Source organism: Erinaceus europaeus, chromosome 15 (assembly GCF_950295315.1).
Source record: "Erinaceus europaeus chromosome 15, mEriEur2.1, whole genome shotgun sequence".
Classification (NCBI taxonomy): domain Eukaryota; kingdom Metazoa; phylum Chordata; class Mammalia; order Eulipotyphla; family Erinaceidae; genus Erinaceus; species Erinaceus europaeus.
In genome coordinates this window covers 34,363,613-34,389,279 of record NC_080176.1, presented here as the reverse complement: position 1 = coordinate 34,389,279, position 25,667 = coordinate 34,363,613, and the positions used below count along the sequence as shown (strand labels likewise).

General features: G+C 39.1%; 1 protein-coding gene across 4 annotated transcripts in view; it reads left to right on the top strand.

Moving 5' to 3' along the window:
- ESCO1 (establishment of sister chromatid cohesion N-acetyltransferase 1) overlaps nt 1-24,001 on the top strand; it is a 67,043-nt gene extending 43,042 nt beyond the window's left edge. For 2 of the 4 annotated variants that reach the window (XM_060173572.1, XM_016188405.2), the window contains exons 7-11: nt 2,493-2,669; nt 8,958-9,047; nt 12,182-12,325; nt 16,683-16,870; nt 22,826-24,001. In XM_060173572.1, coding sequence (XP_060029555.1) covers nt 2,493-2,669; nt 8,958-9,047; nt 12,182-12,325; nt 16,683-16,870; nt 22,826-22,958 — 732 coding nt within the window. In that variant the 3' untranslated portion in view covers nt 22,959-24,001. The remainder of the gene's footprint in view (nt 1-2,492; nt 2,670-8,957; nt 9,048-12,181; nt 12,326-16,682; nt 16,871-22,825) is intronic. The other 2 variants (XM_060173573.1, XM_007523662.3) reach the window with 2 other exon arrangements.
- The last annotated feature ends 1,666 nt before the right edge of the window (nt 24,002-25,667 follow it).

The following is a 25,667-nucleotide window of genomic DNA, read 5'->3' as shown; positions in this document are numbered from 1 at the left end:
GACTTCACCGTTTTTAGCCGATCTTGGATGGACCTTGAAAAATTCATGTTAAGTGAAATAAGTCAGAAACAGAAGGATGAATATGGGATGATCTCACACTCAGGCAGAAGTTGTAAAACAAGATCAGAAAAACAAAACAAAACACACAAGTAGAACCTGAAATGGAATTGGTGTATCGCACCAAAGTAAAAGACTCTGGGGTGGGGGTGGGTGGGTGGGGAGAATACAGGTCCAAGAAGGATGACAGAGGACCTAGTGGGGGTTGTATTGTTATATGGAAAACTGGGGAATTTTATGCATGTAAAAACTACTGTATTCACTGTTGAATGTAAAACATTAATTCCCCAATAAAGAAATAATAAAAAAAAAAAAAGAAAAGAGAGAAATGGAAAAAAGAAAAAAGAAAAAAAAGGCAAAACAAAAAAAATTGGGAGTTGGGTGGTAACACAGTGGGTTAAGCACACGTGGTGAGGAGTAAGGATCCCGGTTCAGCCCCCAGCTCCCCACCTGCAGGGGAGTCGATTCACAAGCAGTGAAGCAGGTCTGCAGGTGTCTATCTTTCTCTCCCCCTCTTTGTCTTCCCCTCCTCTCTTCATTTCTCTCCGTCCTATCCAACAACGACGACATCAGTAGCAACAACAATAATAACTACAACAATAAACATCAAGGGCAACAAAAGGAAATAAATAATATTTTTTAAAAATTAAAAAAAAAATCAACATCAGGCCATATGTTAGAACATACAATAAATTAGTCATAAGAAAAGTTTAGTATCTCTGTGGGGGATGGTAACATTTTTTTTTTTCACTTAATCAAAGTTTTTTTTTTTTTAAGTTTACCCTAGAAAAATACATTATATTAGATTGTGATTTTTAAAATATCAAAAATATTTTATGTGGTGCCAGGGAATGAACGGTATCACATGTCTAAGTGAATGCATGATATTTTTATTTATGTTTTTATTCTACATTCATTAAGAGAGAGATGAGAGTGAAAGACAGAAACAGACTTCATGAAAGAAGAGAAAGAGGGGCCAGGTGGTGGCTATATATATATTTTTTTTTTTGAAGATTTTATTTATTTATGAGAAAGATAGGAGGAGAGAGAAAGAACCAGATATTACTACACTACCTCCCGGACCACTGTGTTGTTCTTTTTAAAATTTATTTTTATTAATGCTTTAATAATGGTTTATAAGACCGTAAGATTAGAGACTTTCAGCAATGTAAATTGTTTGTGAAGATCCCTTGCTGCAGGTATGGACTGGGGGCTTGAACCTAGTCCTTGTGTACTGTAATATGTGTGGTTGACCAGGTGCACCACTACCCAGCCACCTCTCTTTCCCTATCTTTCCCTGTTTGTCTGTCTGTGTGTCTAAGAAAAAAAGTACTAGAGAGAAAGGACATTTAACAAGACATAGAGGACTATATATGTTTAAATATGTAATACACAATGTATTACACATAATTTATATATAAGTATATATATATAAATATTAGGCTGTTGGCAAAAGTCATGACTTTGTGACAGATGGTGCTAGACAGATGGAAGCACTAGAGTCATTCACATCTGTTATTGCTATGTGATCTGACAGGTGAGAGTTCGAACCTTAGTCAAAAAAAATTGAGTGATTTGGTTAAGTTTGGGAGATTTGTTTTACAGTAAGTTGAAGATGTAAGACCAAATTGCATTTTTACCACATTTACTGTTTAATTCCATAAAGGGAAGAGCTTAATCAAGCTTGTGAAAAGTCTCGTAGCTAAAGTAACAATATTCTATCAGGACATCAGCACTATGTGTTTGCAAAACTCTGTGTTGGTGATTTTGATTTCAACTGCACTCCTAGGTCAGGGAGGCCCACCAAGGTTGATGATGACAAAATAAACCTTTAGTCAGGCAGATGCATGTAACATGACACTAGAGATTGCAGAAACATTGAAAATACATCATTCAAGTGTTCATGACCACTTGAAGAAGCTCGGGTATGTAAACAAGCTTGATATCTGGATTCCTCATGAACTAAAGTCCATTTGACAACGTATATAAACACCAGCAATACATACGCTCATTAAATGTGAAGAAAACAATATTTATTTATTAAAATTTTTTTATCTTTATTTATTGGATAGAGACAGCCAGAAATTGAGAGGGAAGAGGGTGATAGAGAGGGGGAGAGATAGAGAGACAGAGACACGTGCAGCACCACTTCACCACTTGTGAAGCTTCTCCCCTGCAGGTGGGAATCGGGGGCTTGAACCCAGTGCATTATAACATGTGCGCTCAACCAGGTGCACCACCACCCTGCCCTGAAAACAATCCTTTTTTGAAGCCGCTGATAAGTAGTGATGAGAAATGCATTATTCATGATATGGTGCGCAGAGGCCTTGGTCTTAATGTGATGACTCTACTCTAGCAACATTGAAAGCAGACATTATCTGAGGAAGGTTATGCTCTCAGTGTGGCGGGATTTTTAAAGGTGTCCTGTTTTCTAGCTTCTACCAAGGAACCAAATAATCAGTTCATATGTGTACTGTCGGCAGCTGGCCAGTTTGAACAAATCCATCATCCAGAAATGTCCAGAATTTGTTAACAGTAAAGGAGTTCCATCACAGCAACGCAAGACCACACACAAGTTTGACCACCCATCAAAAATTATTAGAGTTTGGATGGTATGTGTTGCCACCCACACCCACCATACTCCTGACCTTGTACCCTCATACTTCTTGTTTTACTCTCTTCAAAACTCCTTGCATGGTGTAATGTTCGGTGCAGGCAGGGCTGTAAATTAGCATCTTGTTCAGGTTTTCTCAATGAAAAGGTCCTATGAATGGGGAATCATGAAGCTCACTGAAAGATGGGCAAAAGGCATTAAGCAAAATGGACAATAAGTATATCATTGGTTGATCTTTGTTCTTTATATAAAGAAATGTTCTTTGAAAAACAAAAAAGAAGTCATGACTTCTAACAACCCAGTACACCTAAGAAGATCATTTTAAATTTGTGCTTGTCTCCCTTTTCTTTGAACAGCATCTATCCAGTTCTTCCTCCACCTTCATACTTTAAAGCTGCCTCCTATTGGTATATTTGTATGACTTGTTTCTGGGTCTGTTATATTGTGTATCACCTTCTTGAGAGCTAAATGTTCCTTGTTTGCTTTTCTGTGGCACTCTTGTAGTAACTTGCAAGGTAGGTATTACAGTGGCAAGCTCCTTTAGTTTCTGTCTATAATATGATGCTATTTTTATTCCTTTTTGGGGGGGATATACAAACTTTGCTTCATCTTTTCATTAAAACACAGCAAAAATCATTAGTAAGTATGCTTTGTTATTTAACAGTTGTACTTTAAATTGAAACAAGCCTTTTTTTTTTTTTTTTTTGCCTCCAGGGTTACTGGGACTTGGTGCCAGCTCTACTAATCCACTGCTCCTGGAGGCCATTTTTTCCCATTTTATTAGATAGGACAGAGAGAAACTGAGAGGGGATGGAGGAGATAGAGAGGGAGAGAAAAAGACACCTGCAGACCTGCTTCCATGCTTGTGAAGCATCCAGGCTCTTGCAGGTGGGGATCAGGGACTCAAACCTGGATATTTGTGTGGGTCCTTGTACTTAGTGCTATGTATGCTTAACTGGGTGCATTGCTGCCTGGCTCCCCTCCCCCCTTTTTTCTAAAACATAATTCTTTTTTTTTAAATATTTATTTATTCCCTTTTGTTGTCCTAGTTGTCTTCTTGTTGTAGTTATTATTGTTGTCATCGTTGTTGGATAGGACAGAGAGAAATGGGGAGAGGAGGGAAAGACAGAGGGGGAGAGAAAGACACCTGCAGACCTACTTCACCGCCTGTGAAGCGACTCCTCTGCAGGTGGGGAGCCGTGGGCTCGAACTGGGATCCTTATTCTGGTCCTTGCGCTTTGCGCCATGTGCGCTTAACCCACTGCGCTACTGCTTGACTCCCTTTTTTTTTTTTTTAACCAAAGCACTGCTCAGCTCTGGTTTATGGTGGTGCAAGGAATTGAACCTAGGAATTTGGAGCCTCAGACATGAGAATCTGTTGCATAACCATTATGCTATCTATCTGCCTCCACCTATAGCCGAGACACCTTACAGTTTGTTACTTCCCTAGGGTTTGCTCAACAACCTGTGCCTTCCACAGTTTTAAACAGCAGTCCTGAGCTGCTTTGATTAAGCAACTTGGTTTCTGAGTGATACTGTGTTGGCCTTTTAAGTCTGCTGTGGGGATATGAAGCAGTTGCAGATAGGATGTCTTCATGAGTCTTTTCTTCTCTTGTTCCTATCATTCACATACAATCACCAGCCATCAGACAGCAATATTTTTTGATACTGGAAATCCTAGAAGTGCTCTGATTGATTTCATTGAGCTATTTTGTTATAACATTCATTTTTTGTGGGATAGGCAAATTGTCAAGACTAAGTTGCTCTGTTCTGGAAATCCCATTTTTTGTTTTCAATGTCTTGATATTGGGATCAGGCACCACTTTCAAGTATAGATTGAAGACATAAGTTCTTCTTCTTCTTCTTCTTCTTTTTTTTTTTTTTTTTATACCTCCAGGGTTATTGCTGAGGCTCGGTGCCTGCACTATGAATCCACTGCTCCCGGAGGCCATTTGTCTCATTTTGTTGCTAGCCTTGTTGTTGCCATTATTATTGTTGTCATTGCTGCTGTTTTTGTTGGGTAGGACAGAGAGAAATCGAGAAAGAAGGGGGTACAGAGAGGGGGAGGGAAAGACACCTGCAGACCTGCTTCACCCATGAAGTGACCCCCCCTCCCCCCGCAGGTAGGGAGCCGGGGGCTTGAATCGGGATCCTTACACTGGTCCTTGCGCTTTGCACCACATGCGCTTAACCTGTTGCACTACCGCCCAGGCCCCATAATTTTTTTCTTTTACCATAGCACTGATCAGCTCTGGCTTATGGGTGGTGCTGGGGATTGAACCTGGGACTTTGAAGCTTCAGGCATGTCAGTCTGTTTGCATAACCATTATGCTATCTACCCCAACTCTGAGGACTTAAGTTCTACAGGTATAAATACCCCTGTCAGGAAACAAAACAATCTCATAATTCCTCTTAACATTTTATGAGGTCTTACCCCACTGTAGCTTTTTCTTTTTTCTTTTTCTCTTTCTTCTTTTTTTTTAATTGCTTATGAGAGAACCAGACCATCATCCTGGAACATGGGATGCCAGGGATCAGATTTTTAACCTCACATTTGAGAATCCAGTGCTTTATCCATTGTGCTACCTCATATTATTTCTGTAGTAATATTGATGTTGCAATTACAATGGAGGCTTTCTTAGCTGACACAGTCGGAGAAGTGGGATCAGTTAATGGAAAAAGTTGGTTCACATGTCAAAACTCAAAATGTCAGAATGCCTGGTTAGTGGTTTATCAGGAGGTGTATGGTCTTCAGGTTTTTGTTTTTTTTTTTAACTTGGGGGGTGGAGGGAGGGGAAAAAAGACAAACTTTTTTTTTTATAAAGACAAATTGAGAAGGAAGGTAGAGAGAGAGAGATTGAAGCAAATAGACCTATTGCACTATTTCCAGTCTTGGGAGTTTTTAGCGTCTTGAAATCTAGCCATGTCATAGTGAATACTGGGTATTGCTCATCCTATTAGTGTGTTTGTTGGCATTTTAGCTTCATAGCTATGATTTCATTAAGCATTAAACTAGCCTACTAACCAATACCATGTTTCAATTAATGCAGCAATGTTGATTGGGGTGGTTATACTTTCAAGAAAGATTCTTGTACTTTAAAGAAAGGTTCTGTCCAAGTAACCTTTTATCACTGAATCATTACTAATTATTTTCAGCTTCTCAGGAGCTAGGAGCATAAGAATCTGTCAAGAAGAATCATGAACAGTAGGGGAATAGGATGTTTGTAACATGATTTCCATTAGAAATCACCAGAAGACATGTGGAGAATATTACTGAGGGAGGGAGATGGGGGAAAGAAAGAAGCAAAGCACAGCAGGTCAGGGAAGTAGCTCATCCAGTACAGCACAGGTAGAGCAAGCTTGAGGCCCCAGGTTCGAATCTTGACAGAAAATCTGGTGTGGCATATGATAGAGAAGGACTCTAGAACTTCTTTTCTTTCTTTTTCTTTTCTTTTTTTTTTTTAAAGGATTTAATTTATTTATTTATGAGATAGGAGGAGAGAGAAAGAAGCAGACATCACTCTGGCACATGTGCTGCTATTGTTCTTGTTGTTATTTATGTCATCGTTGTTGGATAGGACAGAGAAATGGAGAGAGGAGGGGAAGACAGAGATGGGGAGAAAAAGATAGACACCTGCAGACCTGCTTCACCGCTTATGAAGCGACTCCCCTGCAGGTGGGGAGTCGGGGGCTCGAACTGGGATCCTTATGGCAGTCCTTGTGCTTTGTACCACCTGTGCTTACCGCCTGACTCCCAGGTTGCAGCACTATTATAAGTCAGAGCTGAGAAGTACTCTGGTTAAAAAAAAAAGATTCCTATATTTTAGTGAGATATTATTCAGAGCACTTCTCAGCTCTGGCAGTGGGATTAAATCGAGGCTCTATAAAGCATGCAAGTCTGGAATGCTACTGCTGCACTGTGTCTGACTTAAGTCTGACTTAAGTTTTTGGCATAGGTCTTCAGTAGGTGTGCGTTGATGTCCTTTGTGGGCTTAATTCTCATTTCTCAAAGAATAAGTGATGATGAGCATTGTTTATATGTCTGCAGGCCACATATGTATATCTGTATGCATTTGTCAATGAGAATTTTTATATTCATTGCCTTAAAATGTGTTTACTTAAATAGTTATTTGTTTATTGTTTTAGTCTTTATTTGTGATTATAGTGGGTTACAAGATTGTTGGCTTATAGGGTATAGTCTCATGTTCACTTTTCACTTTTAAAAAAAAAGTGGGAGTCAGGCGGTAGCGCAGTGGGTTAAGCGCAGGTGAGTTCAAGTCCCCAGTTCCCACCTACAGGGGGAAAGCTTCATATGTGGTGAGGCAGAGTTACAGGTGTCTCTTTGACTTTCTCCCTCTCTGTCTCTCCCTTGCTTTCAATTTCTGGCTGTTTCTATCCAATAAATAAAAATTATTGATGTCTTTTAAAAGTTGTTTACTTATGGGATGGCCTAGTAACTTACTTGGTTTGTCATTTAGGGAACCCAGGTTTGAGCCTGGAAGCAGTGTTGTGGTTGGTGGCTTTCCTTCTCTTCTCTGTGTGAGACTCAGTGCAGTACAGCCCCAGCAATGGAACAATGAAAACAGTTTTTTTTTCTCTTTATACTTAACATCTGGATGTGAATGTAATTCATATTTTGTTCCTAACTTGAAAAAAAAAAGTCTTTTGTAAGTACTGTTTCTACTTGATTTTAAATCTTGACAACACTATATTAGTCATAATAGCCCTAATTTTACTTCAGGTAATCTGTTTTCATTTATTTTTATTTATTTATTTTATTTTTTTAACCAGAGCACTGTTTAGCTCTGGCTTATGGTGGTACAGGGGATTGAACCTGGGACTTTGGAGCCTTAGGCATGAGAGTCTATTTGCATAACCATTATTCTATCTACTACCCTCTGCCTGGTAATCTGTTTTTAAATTAAATCTGGTTGTAAATACTTTAACTTAAATTGTTGCATATGCCAAACTTATTATTAGAAATTTTTTTTTAACCTCAACTAATATATCCCTGCATTTGACTCCAAAAGCTTAATTCTTGATTGTTAAAGAAAATCAAGCCATAGTTCAGACATGCCGAAGTATATTTAAAATATAGTTGCCTTTTTCTTGCTCTTACTGAGTCATCTTCTTATTCTGGAAGGAGCAGATTTCCAAAAGATGATGGTTTTCTGCAGTCGAAGTGTATATTGTTTCACCAAAAACCTTTTGATGCAAATTTGGCTGGATAAGACAAATGGAACAACCAGTTAAACTCATTCCATCTGTACTTATCTTTAACTTCAAAGCTCTTAATTTTAACCTCTGGTTCAGTCCCATCTTACTAGGTTTAAGTGGGCTTTTGTTTTTGTTTTCTTTTTCTTTTTTTCATACAGGTTCTGCTCATTAAACACAAGTGTGGATCTGAAGAAGAGTTTATTACCTCTCTTTTTTTTGAGTATATTTAACTTCAGATACACACACATAGCCTCTCCTCCCCCATTAGATCCTTAGAAGGTAGTTATATTTTTATAGTCTGCTTCTTATGACTTTGATAGTTGTGATCAATAAAGATAAGAATTATTTTTACATATTGGGCTACTGCATGCAAATCTGTTCATTTAAAGCCTCCTCGAGGTCTTGGGCATGACAGACAAAAAACCATGAGTATTTGTGGAGGTCACCGTGTTCCAAAGAAATTTAATAAGAGTTTAATTTTTGTATGAAGAAACTGGGGGAGTTATACTTCAGGCTCTGGGAATCACTTTCTTTTTTTCTTTTTAACATTTTTTTTAAATTTATTCCCTTTTGTTGCCCTTGTTGTTGTAGTTACTATTGTTGTTGGATAGGACAGAGAGAAGTAGAGAGAGGAGGGGAAGACAGAGAGGGGGAGAGAAAGATAGACACCTGTAGACCTGCTTCACCGCCTGTGATGTGACTCCCCTGCAGGTGTAGAGCCGGGGGCTCAAACCGGGATGCTTACGCTGAACCTTGTGCTTTGCGCCATGTGCGCTTAACCCACTGCACTACTGGCCGACTCCCTTCACTGAGTTTCTTAAGTGGCTTGCTTTTGGTTTATGACTTTCAAAATTAATTTATAATGGAACATGATAAAAAATTCATTATTAGATATCTGAACGAATATTAGAGATTGCCTTTTACCTATTGTTTGCCTAACAGAATAGCTGACTTAGGTGCCTTAGTTATCAAACATTAATTAGCATATATTTTTTCATGTTTGTAGTATTTTTCTTTCATATGAATTTAAAGAATAAAATGTGAACTATATTCTTTTTTAAATACCTAGGGCTGGAAAAAAGAGAGAATTCTGGCTGAATATCCCGATGGCAGGATAATAATGGTTCTTCCTGAAGACCCAAAATATGCCCTGAAAAAGGTAAGTTTCCAGTGAATTTTTATGTAGAATAAATAATGCTTTTTTTGTTTTTGGCTAGCTTAAGGTAGTAAAACATAGCATAATGAAAATAAGGAATAATCATTGAAAGAATTCAACCAAACTGAAAGATTATTTTATTGAAAATATTTCAAATTTGTTTTTAATTAACTTTTTTTTTTTTTTTTTAATACCAGAACACTGTTGAACTCTGGCTTATGGTGATACTGGAGGTTGATGTTGGGACTTCAGAATCGCAGGCATGAAATAGTTGTTATTTTGCATAACTATTATGCTGTCTCTACAGCCTGAAAAATTAATTTTTGTAGTGTGTTTTGCGTATACAAAGTAAATTGCTAACAGCGCCAGTACTGTCAGCTATCTGGGTGACATCTGCAGAAAGCATGCTGGTTTAATTAATAAATAATAATGCCTAAGTGATTTCAAGATTCAGAACTCAAATAATTTAGAAAGTCAATAAGTGTAAAGTTTCATTTTAAGAGTAAATTTCTAAATAAAAGCTTTACTACCGAAGGGAATCTAATAGTAGGCTGTCATAATCCTGAAGTAAACATGAACTAATCATGTAAAGATATGCTTAGGGGCTGGGTGATGGTGCAGCTGGTTGAGCTCACGTTACAGTGCACAAGGACCTGCGTTTGAGCCCCCCAGTACCCACCTGCAGAGGGAGAGCTTCATGAGTGGTGAAGCAGTGTTGCAGGTGTCTCTCTGTCTCTCTTCCTTTCTATCACCTTTTCCCCTCTTAATATCTGGGTGTCTATCCAATACATAAAGATAATTTTAAAAATTTTGAAAAAACAGACATGTTTATTACACATGGAAAAGAGGATGTTTCACATGAAACAGAAATAGAGACAGGCCAGAACCCCATTTTTGTACATGTGAGGCCTGGAACTGAAGCTGGAGTTTCAGGCATGCAGGTCCAAAGCTCTACCAGCTGAGTTATTTCCTAGTTATTTTTTTCATTCATAATTACAGTGGGAGACCAGTGACTTCTAAAAGATGTTGGCTTTAAATGACATGATATTCATAAAGTGCTTTTTGCATAATGATGTCTAATGTATAAATAGTTCCCAAGGGAACCTGTATTTCTCCACTATACCCACTTCTGTTTTACTGATGAAAAGCTAGTTAAGCCTCGGGAAGAAAAAGGTTTGTTCTGCCCAGGATGCCTCAGTGTTAGTTAGGAGCTCTTCTTTTTATTTTTCTCTAGACTGCTGGGCTAGAAAATACTCTCAGCTCTTCCCTTGTGCTAATTGGTTTATAAGGCTTATAAACAATCTGCCTGGGAGTCGGGCTGTAGCGCAGTGGGTTAAGCGCAGGTGGCGCAAAGCACAAGGACCAGAGTAAGGATCCCGGTGCAAGCCCTGGCTCCCCACCTGCAGGAGAGTTGCTTCACAAGCGGTGAAGCAGGTCTGCAGGTGTCTATCTTTCTCTCCCTCTCTCTGTCTTCTCCTCCTCTCTCCATTTCTCTCTGTCCTAACAACAACAACAACAACAACAATAACTACAATAAAACAACAAGGGCAACAAAAGGGAATAAATAAATAATAAATTAATTTAAAAAAAGAAAGTAAAAACAATCTGCCTGGGAGTTGGGTGGTAGCACAGCGGGTTAAGCACAGGTGGCACAAAGTGCAAGGACCGACATAAGGATCCTGGTTCGAGCCCCCGGCTCTCCACCTGCAGGGGAGTAGCTTCACAGGTGGTGAAGCAGGGTCTGCAGGTGTCGATCTTGCTCTCCCCCTCTCTATCTTCCCCTCCTCTCTCCATTTCTCTCTGCCCTATCCAACAACAATGACAACAATAATAACTACAACAATAAAAAAAAAAAACAAGGGCAACAAAAGGGAATAAATAAAGAAATAAATATTTAAAAAAAAAAAACAATGTGCCTGTATCCAGTGGAGCAGCAGTTACAGAAGTCAGATCTTCCACCTTCTGCATCTCAAAAAGAATTTTGGTCCTTACTCCTAGAGGGATAAAGAATAGGGAAGTTTTGGAGTCGGGCGGTAGCATAGCAGGTTAACTGCATGTGGCGCAAAGCGCAAGGACTGGCATAAGGATCCCAGTTCGAGCCCTTGGCTCCCCACCTTCAGGAAAGTCACTTCACAGGCAGGTCTGCAGGTGTCTTTCTCTCCCCCTCTCTGTCTTCCCCTCCTCTCTCCATTTCTCTCTGTCCTGTCCAACAAAGACGATATCAATAACAACAACAACAACTGCAACAACAATAAAACAATAAGGGCAACAAAAGGGAAAATAAATAAATATTAAAAAATAAAAAAAAACTCGAGAATACATTAAAAAAGAATAGGGAAGTTTTCAGCGAAGTAGATGGGACAGAACTACACTCCTATTATACTTATATTGTAATCATGTAAATATTATATCATTAATAAAATTTTTTAAAAACCAGTTCACAGAGTAATTCAAAATAATTCTTTAGACCCAATTCTATTAGAACATAATGATTATGCAGAAGAATTTAATGTTTGTGGCTCTGAGGTCCCAAGTTCAATCCTTAGCACCATTAGCCAAAGCTGAGCAGTATGCTTTTTAAAATAAAATTTTTTAGAGGTTGGTATGGAATAGTATATTCAAGTTATTTTTGTACAATGTGGGGGATGGAGACTTATGTCCCTCAAACAGTTTCCCCCTTGTTATCCCATGAGGACTTGCTCAATATTCTGGGTTGGGGAGGGGCCGGGCAGTGGAGCATATACACCAGGTTCAAGGACCTGGCTTTGAGTCTCTGCTTCCCACCTGTAGGGTGAAGGGAACTTCATGAAAGGTGAAGCGGGTCTGCAGGTGTCTTTTTTGCCTTCCTCTCTGTCTCCCCCTCTTTCAATTTCTCTCTGTCCTGTCAAATAAAAAAATAGAAAGGAGAGGAAAAAGAAGAAACTGAATATTCCAGGTTGGAAGGTGGGATTATCATAGTGACATTCTTTTTTACTTTTATTTTTTTCTCCTGGTCCTTTTTCCACTAAGGGGAGTTGATCAGTCTCAAGTGATGGGCAGTTAGTTATCTTATTTACCTTTAGGTCTACACGACCTTGATGCTCTCTTTCATACACAGTCTTTCACATTTAAAACAAATATTATTCTTTATTTGACAGGTTGATGAAATTAGAGAAATGGTTGATAATGATTTAGGTTTCCAGCAGGCTCCATTAATGTGCTATTCTAGAACGAAAACACTTCTCTTCATTTCTAATGACAAAAAAGTAGTCGGCTGTCTTATTGCAGAACATATCCAATGGGTAAGTAATTTTTTTAAAGTGTTCATATGTAGTTTACCATTTCAACAGTTTACTGTGTAGTCTTGACTAGCATGATTCTGCTGCTAACTCTATGAATATTTTATGTAAGGAAAGTGAGAATGCAAGAATTCCCATATGTGTTTCTTTATGAAAGAAGAATTAAATCTTGCTTGGGGGAGTCAGGCAGTAGCTCAGCAGGTTAAGCACAGGTGACACAAAGTGCAAGGACCAGCATAAGAATTCCAGTTCTGGAGCCGGGTGGTGGCGCACCTGGTTGAGCGCACATGTTACAATGCGCAAGGACCCAGGTTCGATCCCCTGGTTCCCACCTGCAGGGGGACAGCGTCACAAGTGGTGAAGCAGGGCTGCAGGTGTCTCTCTGTCTCTCTCCCTCCCTATCCCCTCCTTCCCTCTCGATTTCTACCTGTCTCTATCCAATAAATAAAGATAATTTAAAAAAAAAAAAAAAGAATTCCAGTTCAAGCTTCTGGCTCCCCACCTGCAGGGTAGTCGCTTCACAGGCAGTGAAGCAGGTCTGCAGGTATCTTATCTTTCTCTCACCCCCTTCCCCATCTTTCTCCATTTTTCTCTGTCCTATCTAACAACAATGACATCAGTAACAATAATAATAATTACAACAACAATTAAAAAGGGCAACAAAAGGAAAGATAAATAAACAAAAATATAAAAAAAATCTTGCTTTACAAGTCAGTATATAAAATCAACATTCTGAGAGTTGGGCAGTAGCGCAGCAGGTTAAGCGCATGTGTCGCAAAGCACAAGGACCGGCATAAGGATCCCGGTTCAAGCCTCCATATCCCCACCTGCAGAGGAGTCGCTTCTCAGGCGAAGTAGGTCTGCAGGTGTCTATCTTTCTCTCCCTCTCTCTGTCTTCCCCTCCTCTCCATTTCTCTTTGTCCTATCCAACAACAATGACATCAGAAACAACAACAATAAAAAGACAAGGGCAACAAAAGGGGAAATAAAATAAATAAAAATTTAAAAATAAAATAAAAATAAATAAAAATAAAAACTTAAAATAAATAAATAAATAAAATCAACATTCTGTATAAGAAAAATACTGTTGAATTTGGCAGGGATAGCTAGCATAATGGTTATGCAAAGAGACTTCCATGCCTGAGGCTCTTTCTTCAGTCCCAGGTTCACTCCCCAGCACTATCAAAAACCAGAGCTGAGCAGTCCTCTGGTGGAAAAAAAAAATAGTTGAGTTTTATTTAGAAAGTTTCCATGTTATACTTGGAAATTATGTGTACAGATGTACACGTACTTAGTCCTTTCAGTGCATTATACTATAATTATACTACAAGGATAAATTCAACCTCCTTTTTAATGAATAGAATTTACAGTAGCATTAGTTTCCATATACTTACAGATCACCTATAGCTATCCCTATACTTGTAGTATGCTTTCTGATATACTACAGTGATCTAAGCTGAGTAGTTGAAGCAGATGTAAGATGGACTTTAAAGCATTAAATGGCATCCTGCCCCCACACAGAATAGATTACCATTTCTTTGAGCTTTTATGAGGAGCTGGTATATGTTTAGTAACTATATTACATGAAAAATACCAGTCAGACAAAAAGTGGAATCATAGTAAAGGGAAATGTCCATTTCACATTATGAGAATTATTGAGTTGTCAGAAAAGTTGACACATTTTGGCATATTGAAGCAAAAATATCCTGACTTTTCTGACAACCCAATAAATAATATCATCATCTTAACTGAATTTTTTCTCAGCTGGGTTCTTGCTCATGAGCTCTGTACATTGAATTTGATCTCTCTGTAAATACATGTTTTTTTTTTAAAATTCTTTATTGAGGAAATAATGTTTTACATTCAACAGTAAATACAATAGTTTGTACATGCATAACATTCCCCAGTTTCCCATTTAACAGTACAACCCCCACTATGTCATTTATCATCCTTCATGGATCTGTATTCTCCCCACCTACCCACCCCAGAGTCTTTTACTTTGGTGCAATACGCCAATTCCATTTCAGGTTCTACTTGTGTTTTCTTTTCTTAGAAGGCTAGAAATGGACCTACCCTATGACCCTGCAATTCCTCTCCTGGGGATATATCCTAAGGAACCCAACACATCCATCCAAAAAGATCTGTGTACACATATGTTCTTGGCAACACAATTTGTAATAGCCAAAACCTGGAAGCAACCCAGGTGTCCAACAACAGATGAGTGGCTGAGCAAGTTGTGGTTTATATACACAATGGAATACTACTCAGCTGTAAAAAATGGTGACTTCACTGTTTTCAGCCGATCTTGGATGGACCTTGAAAAAATCATGTTGAGTGAATAAGTCAGAAACAGAAGGATGAATATGGGATGATCTCACTCTCAGGCAGAAGTTGAAAAACAAGATCAGAAAAAAAAAAACACATGTAAATACATGCTTTTTATTAAATTTTTTTTATTATCTTTATTTATTGGATAGAGACAGCCAGAAATCAAGAGGAAAGTGTGATAGAGAGGGAGGGAGATAGACACTTGCAGCACTGCTTCACTACTTGCAAAGCCTTCCCCCTGCAGGTGGAGACTGGGGGCTCAAACCTGGGTCCTTGCTCATTGTAGTGTGTGCACTTTACCAGGTGCGCCACCAACTGGCCCACTTTTTTAATTTAATTAACTTACGTCCGCTCTCTTCTCCGCGGTGCAGCCTGACACCAGACCACCACAACAACAATTTTTAAATATTTTATTTCCTTACTAATGAGAAAGATAGGAGGAGAGAGAGAGAGAAAGAGCCAGACATCACTCTGGTACATGTTCTGTCGGGGATTGAACTCAGGACCTCATGCTTGAGAGTCTAATGCTTTACCATTACACTGCCTCCCAGACCACATAAATTTTTATTTATTCTGGATAGAGAAAGAAATTCAGAAGGAAAGGTGAGATAGGGTGGAACACACACACAGACACACCCCTACCTACAGTACTTCCTCACTGCTTATGAAGATCCCATCTCTGTGGGGACTGTGGGCTTGAACCTTGGTCCACACACACTGTCTGATGTGTGTTCTACTGGGTATACCACTTCACAGCCCTGCAAATACATGTTTTATGAAATGAGTTTGTGCAAATTAATTTGTATAGTTAAAATACATCTTACAATAATATTTAGCTTGAAATTATATAGTTTTGTTATATAGTTGTTATTTATATAGTTGTGCCAGTTGTAATAAATGATAGCTAATAAAATGGTCAGTCTAAAATTTTGCCACTGGTATTGAATTAATTTCACAAGATGCAAAGTGTTGTATATTTTTAGGTGTAGTCTGCCCAGTTCCCAAATGCAGTGATTTCTATCACTGACATTTGTATTTTGACAAAACACACTTTATAGCAGTGTTTAGACAAGTATATAGCTTTATAATGTTTGCTTTTATTAACTTGTGTTGTCTAATTGTTGTGTTTTATACCATGAGGCTGATCCTTTTTGTCAAATAAATGGGTAGAAGAGATGCTTTTTTTTTTTGAGATGCGAACATGGATGTGAATTTGGACTATTTTTACCATGTCCCTACACAATTGTGTACCATAAAATTAAAAAAGCTATCTTAAAAAACAATAGTGATATTGAGTTTCTTTCCTTCTTTCTTCCTTCCTCCCTCCCTCCCTCCCTCCCTTCCTTCCTTCCTCTCTTTCTTTCTTATTGGATAGAGACAGAAATTGAGAGGGGAGGGGGAAATAGAGGGAAAGAAATAGATACCTGCAGGTCACTTCACTTGTGAAGTTTTTCCCTTGTAAGAGAGGACCAGAGCTTGAACCTGGTCCTTTTACACTACACTGTAGTGTGTGCACTTTACCAGTTGTTCCACCACTTGGTCCTTGATTTTTTTTTTTTTTTACCAGAACACTATTCAGTTCTGGCTTATAGTGATGCGGAGGATTGAACCTGGGATATTGGAGTCTCAGGCATGAGAGTCTGTTTGAATAGCTATTATGCTATCTACCCTCTACCCTTGATGTTGAGTTCTTAATATGTAATTTTGTTGGTTCTTAGAATGTAGGAGTTAGAGAAAAACTAACACTCAGTTCCTGTTATGAACCAGCTATAATGTCAGGGTGCTTTGTATGTGCTACCTTATTTATTTTCTTAACATTCCTCTGAAAGAAGCAGGGAATCCAAAATTTAATTAATTTTCACTTATGGTCACATAACTAGAAAGTGAATTAGAACAGAATGCTTATTTAGATTTATTTCCTAAAGTTAACACATGTTATAAAGCCAGATAAATGTGTCCTTCTCATTAGGGTGAGTACTAACAATTGCTGTTTAATATTTAAAAATAATCCACTCCATTTTGATACCTATAGGGCTACAGAGTTATTGAAGAGAAAGTTCCAGTTATAAGATCAGAAGAAGAAAAAGTCAGATTTGAAAGGCAAAAAGCCTGGTGCTGTTCAACATTGCCAGAGCCTGCGATCTGTGGGATCAGTCGTATATGGGTATTTAGTATGATGCGACGGAAGAAAATTGCTTCTCGTATGATTGAATGTCTAAGGTAACTCAAATGTGATTTTTGAAAGTGTTTACAATAGGGGACTGGGTGAGGTTTAGACATTATCATACTGAGGACCTGGGTTCAAGGCCCCTGCTCCCCACCTGTAGGGGATAAGTTTCATGATTACTGGAGCAGTGCTGCTGGTGTCTCTTCTTGCTCGCTAACATCTATCAAAAAAAGGGGGGGAGCCAGCAGGAGTGGTGAAATTATGTAGGCACTGAGCCCAACATTATCCTTGGTGGGGCTGGGGGTAGGGAGGTAGTTCCAGTACCTTAGCTTTTAAACTATTTTAAAATAAAGCTTATCTTTTTTTCTTTTTTTTGTCTCTAAGGTTATCGCTAGGGCTTAGTGCCTGCACTACGAATCCATTGCTCCTGGAGGCCATTTTTTTTCCTTTTGTTGACCTTGTTTATCGTTGTTATTATTGTTGTTGTTGTTGGATAGGACAGAAAGAAATTGAGGGGTGGAGAGAAAGACACCTGCAGACCTGTTTCACCTCTTATTTATGAAGCAACTCCCCTGTAGGTGGGGAGCCAGGAGCTCGAACTGGGATCCTTATGCCGGTCCTTGGCTTCAGACCATGTGCACCCGCCCGCTCCCAAAGATTATCAGAGATCAGATAGTATATTTCATTCTACATTTTAATATTTAATTTAGCATACTCCCTTCCAGTTGTATCAGTATCACAGCAAGAGGCAGGATTCCATCTTCTCTTTTTTAATTTGTTGTATTATCTTTATTGATTGGACTCAGCCAGAAATTGAGGGTGTAGGGGGAGGTAAAGAGGGAGAGAGACACCTGCTGCCCTGCTTCACCACTTGTGAAGCTTTCTCTCTGCAGGTGCGGAACAGGGGCTTGAACCTGGGTCCTTGTACATTGTGACATGTGTGCTAAACCAGGTGTGCCACCACCTGGCCCCTCCATCTTTTAAAGCCAAGTAATATGCCATAGTGTACATACACCATAACTTTTAGCTACTCATTTGTAACTGAGAACTACCCCCAATCTTGACTGTGGTAATTATCACTGCAATGAACATGGGTATGCACATATATTTTCTTTCTTTTTTTTGTTTTATTTATTTATTTATTAATGGATAGAGACAGACAGAAATTGAGAGGGGAGTGGGAGGAAGAGAGGGAGAGAGACACCTGTAGTTCTGTATCACCACTTGTAAAGCTTTCCTTCTGCAGGTGAGGACTAGCGGCTCTAACCCACGTCCTTGCTCAATGATGTATGTGCTAAACCAGGTGCACTACTATCTAGCTCCTCACTATTCTTAATACCCAGCTCATTTTAAGATTAAAATATGAAAATTCTGATGGCCTGTGTGTTGGATAAGTGAAAACATTAAAAAAAATTTTTTTTAATTCCTTTTTGTTTCCCTTTTTTATTGTAGTTATTATTGTTGTTTATTGATGTTGTTGTTGGATATAACAGAGAGAAATGGAGAGAGATGGGAAAGTTAGAGAGGGGGAGAGAAAGACACCTGCAGACCTGCTTCACCGCTTGTGAAGTGACTCCCCTGCAGGTGGGGAGCTGGGGGCTCGAACCAGGATCTTTACGCTGGTCCTTGCACTTTGCACCACCTACACTTAACCCGTTGTGCTACTGCCCAACTCCCAAGTGAAAACATTTTAATATAATGGCTTTATTGAGATAAAACTGTATAGCAGGGGGTCGGGCGGTGGCGCAGTGGGTTAAGCGCATGTGGCGGGACCGGCGTAAGGATCCCTGTTCTAGCCCCCCACTCCCCACCTGCAGGGGAGTCGCTTCACAAGCAGTGAAGCAGGTCTGCAGGTGTCTTATCTTTCTCTCCCCCTCTCTGTCTTTCCTTCCTCTCTCCATTTCTCTCTGTCCTATCCAACAATGAACAACATCAACAATGGCAATAATAATAACCACAACGAGGCTACAACAACAAGGGCAACGAAAGGGGGGAAAAATGGTCTCCAGGAGCGGTGGATTCATGGTGCAGGCACCGAGCCCAACAATAACCCTGGAGGGAAAACAAAGAATTAAAAAAAAAAAACAAACTGTATAGCATACAAAAAGTTTGCATTTCAGTGGATTTTATTATGCTCAGAAAGCCATACATCTATCACCACCATCTTAATTCTAGGATTTTTCCATCATTTTTTGAAAGAAAAAAAAATCCTTATAGCCTTTAGTAGTCACTTCTCAACTTCCGGCAACTACCAGTGTACTTTTTTTGTTGTTTTGTTTTTAAGTATTTAATTTATTTATTTATTTAATTTTGAAAGAGATGCAGAGAGAGAAAGACACAGAGAGAAACACCAGAGCTCTGTTCAGCTCTGGCTAATGGTGGTGCAGCATATTGAATCTGAGACTTTGGAGCCTCAGGCAGGAGAATCTCTTTGCATAACCATTATGCTATCTCCCCCTGCCCCCCCACCCCCAGTGTACTTTTAAGTCTAAGTGAATTTACCAGTTCTGAACATTTTGTTAATAATGTGAGGTAGGATTCAATTTCATTTCCTTATCTTTATTTACTGGATAGAGACAGTCAGAAATTGAGAGGAAAGGGGGTGATGGAGAGGTAGAGACAGAGACACCTATAGCCCTGCTTCACCACTTGTGAAGCTTTCCCCCTGCAGGTGGGGACTAGGAGCTCAAACCTGGATTCTTGCACATTGTAACGTGTGTTCAACCAAGTGCACCACCATCTGGTCCTCAATTTGGTACCAGCACTACTCCCAGCGGCCAATTTTTCCTCCTCTTACCCCCGTTTTATTCAATAGGACAGAAAGGAATTGAGAAGAGATGGGGAGATAGACAGGAAGAGAGAGAGACACCTGTAGGCCTGATTTAGCACCCGTGCAGTGTCTCTGCTGCAGGGCCGGAACCCAGGTCCTTGTGCACATAGTATTTGTGCTTGACTGGGTGCACCACTACCCTCAAGAGGCTATGATTTTCTTTTCTTTAATCTTTGTGTGTGTGTGTGTTTTAAATTTTATTTAGCAGTTAGTATTTAGTTCTCATCCACATCGACTGTCCAATTTTGAAAGTGGTGACAGGTACATAGATAACCAGTGGATATAGCTGGTTTGGTGAATCTTCATCCTGAGTGCTTTCTGGGTAGCCATACCGGGATGCAATAGGGGACAATCCTTATTCCTTTGGCCCAGGCAGCTTTCTTGAGCCTGGTATCACTGGAGCGCCCATCTCCTTCAGGCAATCTCTGGATCTCTTGAGTACCTGAGGAGAACATTTCGTGAAGCCCACGCAGTGGATGCACTTGTGATGTTGATGGTGTCCTCCCAGGTTACCACCTCGTTGATGGCAGGGTGGCCCTTCTCACTGCCTCTCTTTGTAGGAGTGATTCTGCTGGGCCAGACAAGAAAGCAAGTCTGGTATTTTGTATTGAATGATCTTAGCACTGCTACCAAAAGTCATATATCATGGGCTGGAGAGAGAATTCACCCAGAAAGGTGGCACATGCCTTGGCACGCAAAGTGACCCAGGTCTTGGCTTTAGTACCCCGTAGGAGTGGCTGTGGCAGTGGTGCTGTGGTATCTGTCTCTCTTTGAATGACAGGGTGGCAGGAGTGATAGGATTGCTCATGCACAAAGACCCAGGTCTAGCAGAAAAGGAAAAAAAAAAATAATTAACTGTTAGTACAAGGGTTTTATCTGGTTTCTTAGTTCTCTTCCATTGATTTAGTCTTGGGTCAGTGACAGTGTCTTGAATATAGCAGTTTGAGAAGGTTTTGATGCCTCCATCTAGTCTGAATGACAGTCTAGCAGGATATAGTATTCTTGGTTGAAAGCCTTTCTCATTGAGCACTTGATAGATATCTTGCCATTCTCTTCTGGCCTGTAGTGTTTGTGTGGAAAAGTCTGCTGCTAATCTTACGGGATTTCCTCTGTAGGTGACTCTTTGTTTTTCTCTTGCAGCCTTCAGAATCCTTTCTTTATCCTTATTCCTTTCTATTCTAAATAGGATGTGTCTTGGTGTCTTTAAGTCTGGGTTAATTCTGTTTGGGACCCTCTGGGCTTCTTGAATCTTTATGTCTTTGATGTTGTCTAGACTAGAGAAGTTTTCAGCTATTATGGCCTGAAGAATGCTTTCTTTTCCATACCTCTCTTTCTTCCTCTGGTAAGCCAATAATGCGTATATTGTTTCTTTTGAAGTCATCCCACAGGACTCTGTTGTTGTTTTCAGCATCTATTAATCTCTTTTTGAGATCTCTTACTTCTTTTTTAGTTGTCTCTAATTTGTCCTCAGTTGCACTTGGTGAGTCTCTGGGGAGTCCTCTCCTCCCTTCAGCTGTCCCCTTGTTGGTGGGACAGACTGGAGGTGGTGTCTCAACTGATAAACCGCCGGACTGTTACCAGCCACTTAGTCTCTCCCTAGGCTCCTCTCTGTCACCAGCAATGTGTGTTTGCACTCACCAGTGATTTGGTGGGTTCCTGTAGTCGTTCTAGTCCTGTCTTATTGTGGTCCCAGGTGGTCTCCTTTGGTATTCCTAGTTGATCCGGAAAGGAGAGGAGAGGAGAGGAGAGAGACAGACCTGCTGCTGCTCGTAGCCCCGCCTCCGGAAGTCTCAAATATAGCAGTTTGAATTATGTTTTGAAATTAGGAAGTATGAGATTTCTAACTTTGTTCTCTTTGAGTCCCCCCCATCATTATTTCTTTTCTTTAGCGCCTCTATGATTATAAGTAATCATGTCAGTTTCTGCCAAGATGCCAACTGTTGATTACTATGGGAACTGTAAAGCTGTTTTAACAATATTACGTATTCCTTCTAAATATTGACCGTCTTTAACTCTCCTTTAATTTCTTTCAATAATGTTTTCTAAGTGTTAAGCTTCTTTTGTTAAAATAATCTGAGGTACTATGCTATTTTAAGTGAAACAGCTTTCTAAATTATATTGCATTGTCACTGTATAGATGACAATTTTTTAATATTATTCTTTGATTCTGATGTGTTGCTTAGCTGCTTAACTCATTTTTCTTAGTTTTTTTTTAAATATTTATTTTATTTATTTATTCCCTTTTGTTGCCCTTGTTGTTTTATTGTTGTAGTTATTATTGTTGTTGTCATTGTTGGATAGGACAGAGAGAAATGGAGAGAGGAGAAGACAGAGAGGAGGAGAGAAAGATAGACACCTGCAGACCTGCTTCACCGCCTGTGAAGCGACTCCCCTGCAGATGGGGAGCCGGGGTTCGAACCAGGATCCTTATGCCGGTCCTTGTGCTTTGCGCCACCTGCGCTTAACCCGCTGCGCTACAGCCCGACTCCCTTTTATTAGTTTTAATAGATTATTTGTGAATTTTAGAGTTTTAAATAAATCACATTTCATTAGCAAAACTTAATTTTACTTCTTTTCCAATCTAGTTTTTTTCTCTAATCAAATTTTTTAAAAAATTTGTTTTAATATTTATTTCCTTTTGTTGCCCTTATTGTTTTATTGTTGTAGTTATTATTGTTGTTGTTATTGGATAGGACAGAGAGAGATGGGGAAGATAAGAGAGGGGAAGAGAAAGATAGACACCTGCAGACCTGCTTCACTGTATTGTGAAGCAACTCCTCTGCAGGTGGAGGCGGGGGCTGGAACCAGGATGCGTATGTTGGTCCTTGGGCTTTGTGCCATGTGCACTTAACCTGCTGTGCTACCACCCGACTCCCTCCCTAATATTTTTCTGGCTAGAATTTGTAGTGCATAGTTGAACAGAAGGGGTATCAGCAGAGATAGCCTTACCTTATTAATGATCAATGATGAATAGTTTTTAGCTTTTCACCATTAAGTTTCTTTTACTTATAATCATTGAGGTTTAGGTAAATATTTTACCTCAAATTATTACTATTCTAGATGAACAGTTATTTTCAACATACCGTATGTTTACAGTTAAATTATATTTGACTGGTCTTTTTCTAACTTTAATAGATTTTTTTTTTTGTGTGTGTGTCCCCTCTCTTTTTTTAAATAGGAGTAACTTTATATATGGCTCATACTTGAGTAAAGAAGAAATTGCTTTCTCAGATCCCACACCTGATGGAAAACTCTTTGCAACACAGTACTGTGGCACTGGTCAGTTTCTGGTATATAACTTCATCAATTGACAGAATAACACCTAGAGCAAACTCTTGCCTAAGTACTAGAAGACATCTCCTGAAGAGAATGGACTGGCTGGTGACTTAGCCAGGAACTAGGGCCATTTTTATTATAGTGAACTCAGGACTGGCAACAGCCATAAGGCTGTTCCATTTTCATAAAATTGGAAACAATGCAGTAATAGCTTATTATTGTTTTGTTTTTTAAAGACGATATTTTATTATCTTTTACAGAAATTTATGATTAATGTATTTTATCTATAGTTATTTAGACATGTTTACATGCAGCAGATAATTGTTCATAGTGGACTGAAATTAATGCAAGGACTATGGTCTTAGTGATAAGTATATTTTGAAGTTCTTAATATGGAAATATACCAGTGTAGTTTGGTACTGTATTTTTTTATATTGATCCACTGATACCAGTTATAGTTTGAAGATTATATTTTCACAGAATAGAAACCAACATCTTTGGGTTATTATTTAAGGAGGGTATGCGGTATTGTGTTTTAAGAACTTGAACATAATTTGTAAAGGACTTGAAATATAGTTTGAAGGACTTACCCCAAACAAAAACAAAACAAAACAAAACTCCAAATAAGCAGGAAGATTTTTTGAATACTAATATTAACTTTCCCCATTTCTCATTTTCCTGTTCTTATTGGTAGAGAATTTAGGTTTCCTTCTTAGTTGTGAATGACTAGTATTAGGACAATAACCTTCAAAGTTTGTTGTTCTGGTTTCTTAAATTAATAAATAAATAAATGTCACCTTTGGCTCACTTAAGCTATTAGCAAATTCCAAAGAGACTTATAGAAACCTACAGAGTAATCAAGCTAAACATGGATAACTTGGTATCTGCTTTGTTATTCCTCAGAAATACTGCACTGGGTGTGTGCCCTCATTATTGAACTTCATTTTATACTTGTCTACCCTTCATAGTGCCCTCTACTTTTAAAGGGTTTATATGTTGAAAAACTGCTGTGGCCTTTTATGACCTGTATATAATGTAGAATAAAATAATAAAATACTTGATAGCTTTTTAGTGATAATGGAGTCATTTTATTTTTTTCTTTTTGAGGGGAATTTCTTGGGTTTGATACCTTGAGAAACAAAACATAGTGTGTGTATGCTGCTTTTTTTATTGAGATGCCATCTCAGTGAAGCTTTCTGATTGCTGTAACACCTTCCACATGGTGCCAGACTCAAAGTTGGGTCACATGGATGTAATGGAGGCACTCTGTCCAGTGAGCTGCCTATAGCCCCAACACTAGCTTAAGAGGATGTTTGGGGGTCGGGTGGTGGCACAGGGAGTTGAGCGCACATGGCGCAAAGCACAAGGACTGGCGTAGGGATCCTGGTTTGAGCCCCAGCTCCTCACTTGCAGGGGAGTCGCTTCACAGGCGGTGAAGCAGTTCTGCAGGTGTCTGTCTTTCTCTCCTCCTCTCTGTCTTTCCCTCCTCTCTCCATTTCTCTCTGTCCTATCCAAAAATCAAAGACATCAACTATAACAATAATAACCACAACAAGGCTACAACAACAAGGGCAACAAAAGGGGGAAGAAATGGCCTCCAGGAGTAGTGGATTCATGGTGCAGGCACTGAGCCCCAGCAATAACCCTGGAGGCAAAAAAAAAAAGTTGTTTTCGTCAGTTCACCAACTGTTCAGTATGTCAGCAATAACTTCTCTTAATTTTGTCTACAAAACACAGAACCCTAAAATGAAATTTTTTTCTGACCTTTTAGAGAGGTAAAAAACAGTAGCTTGAGAGTGAAACATTGCTGATTTAGAATGTTTTCTGAGCTAAATTATCATATCTACATTAAAAACTGATGACCAAAATTTGGGGCTCTAAGACTAATTTATAGTGTACGTTTTACCCCACTCCCTAAAAAGGTGCTTTATTAATGTGCTGTAGAGTGCTATAGGACTGTAGAGTCTATGTGAATGGACTGGTAAGGCGTTTTAAATATTTCCTTCTGACTAATCGTGATGGCTTACTGCTCATAGTCTTTGGAAATGAGTTATAGGAGGAGAGAGAGGAAGAACCAGACATCACTCTGGTACATGTACTGCAGGGATTGAACTTGGGACCTCATACTTGAGAGTCCAATGCCTTATCCACTGCTCTATCTCCCAGAACACAAAACATTTAATTTTTTTATAATGCTGTTTTTTTTTATAACTTATTTATTCATGAGAAAGATAGGAGGAGAGGAGAAGAGAAAGAACTAGACATCACTCTGGCACATGTGCTGCCAGGGATCAAACTCGGGATATGGTTGAGAATCCAGTGTTTTATCCACTGTGCTACCTCCCGGACCACCAAAACATTTAATTTCCATCTAAGCCATGATATTCTTCAGGGAGACATGCTTAGCTGTTTAAAGAGAAACTGGGGGGAGTGGAAAAGATGTATCACTCTGGTGATCTGAGAGTTTATTTTCATATTTAAAGACATCAGATAACTTTTATGATCTTGATATATTTTTTTTTCAAATACGGAATTTTAAAATTTTTTATATTTATTTTCCCCTTTTCTGTTGCCCTTGTTTTTATTGTTGTAGTTATTGTTGTTGATGTCATTGTTGGATAGGACAGAGAAATAGAGAGAGGAGGGGAAGACAGAGAGGAGAGAGAAAGACACCTGCAGACCTGCTTCATCTCTTGTGAATCAACGCTCCTGCAGGTGGGGAGCCGGGGGCTCGAACCTGGATG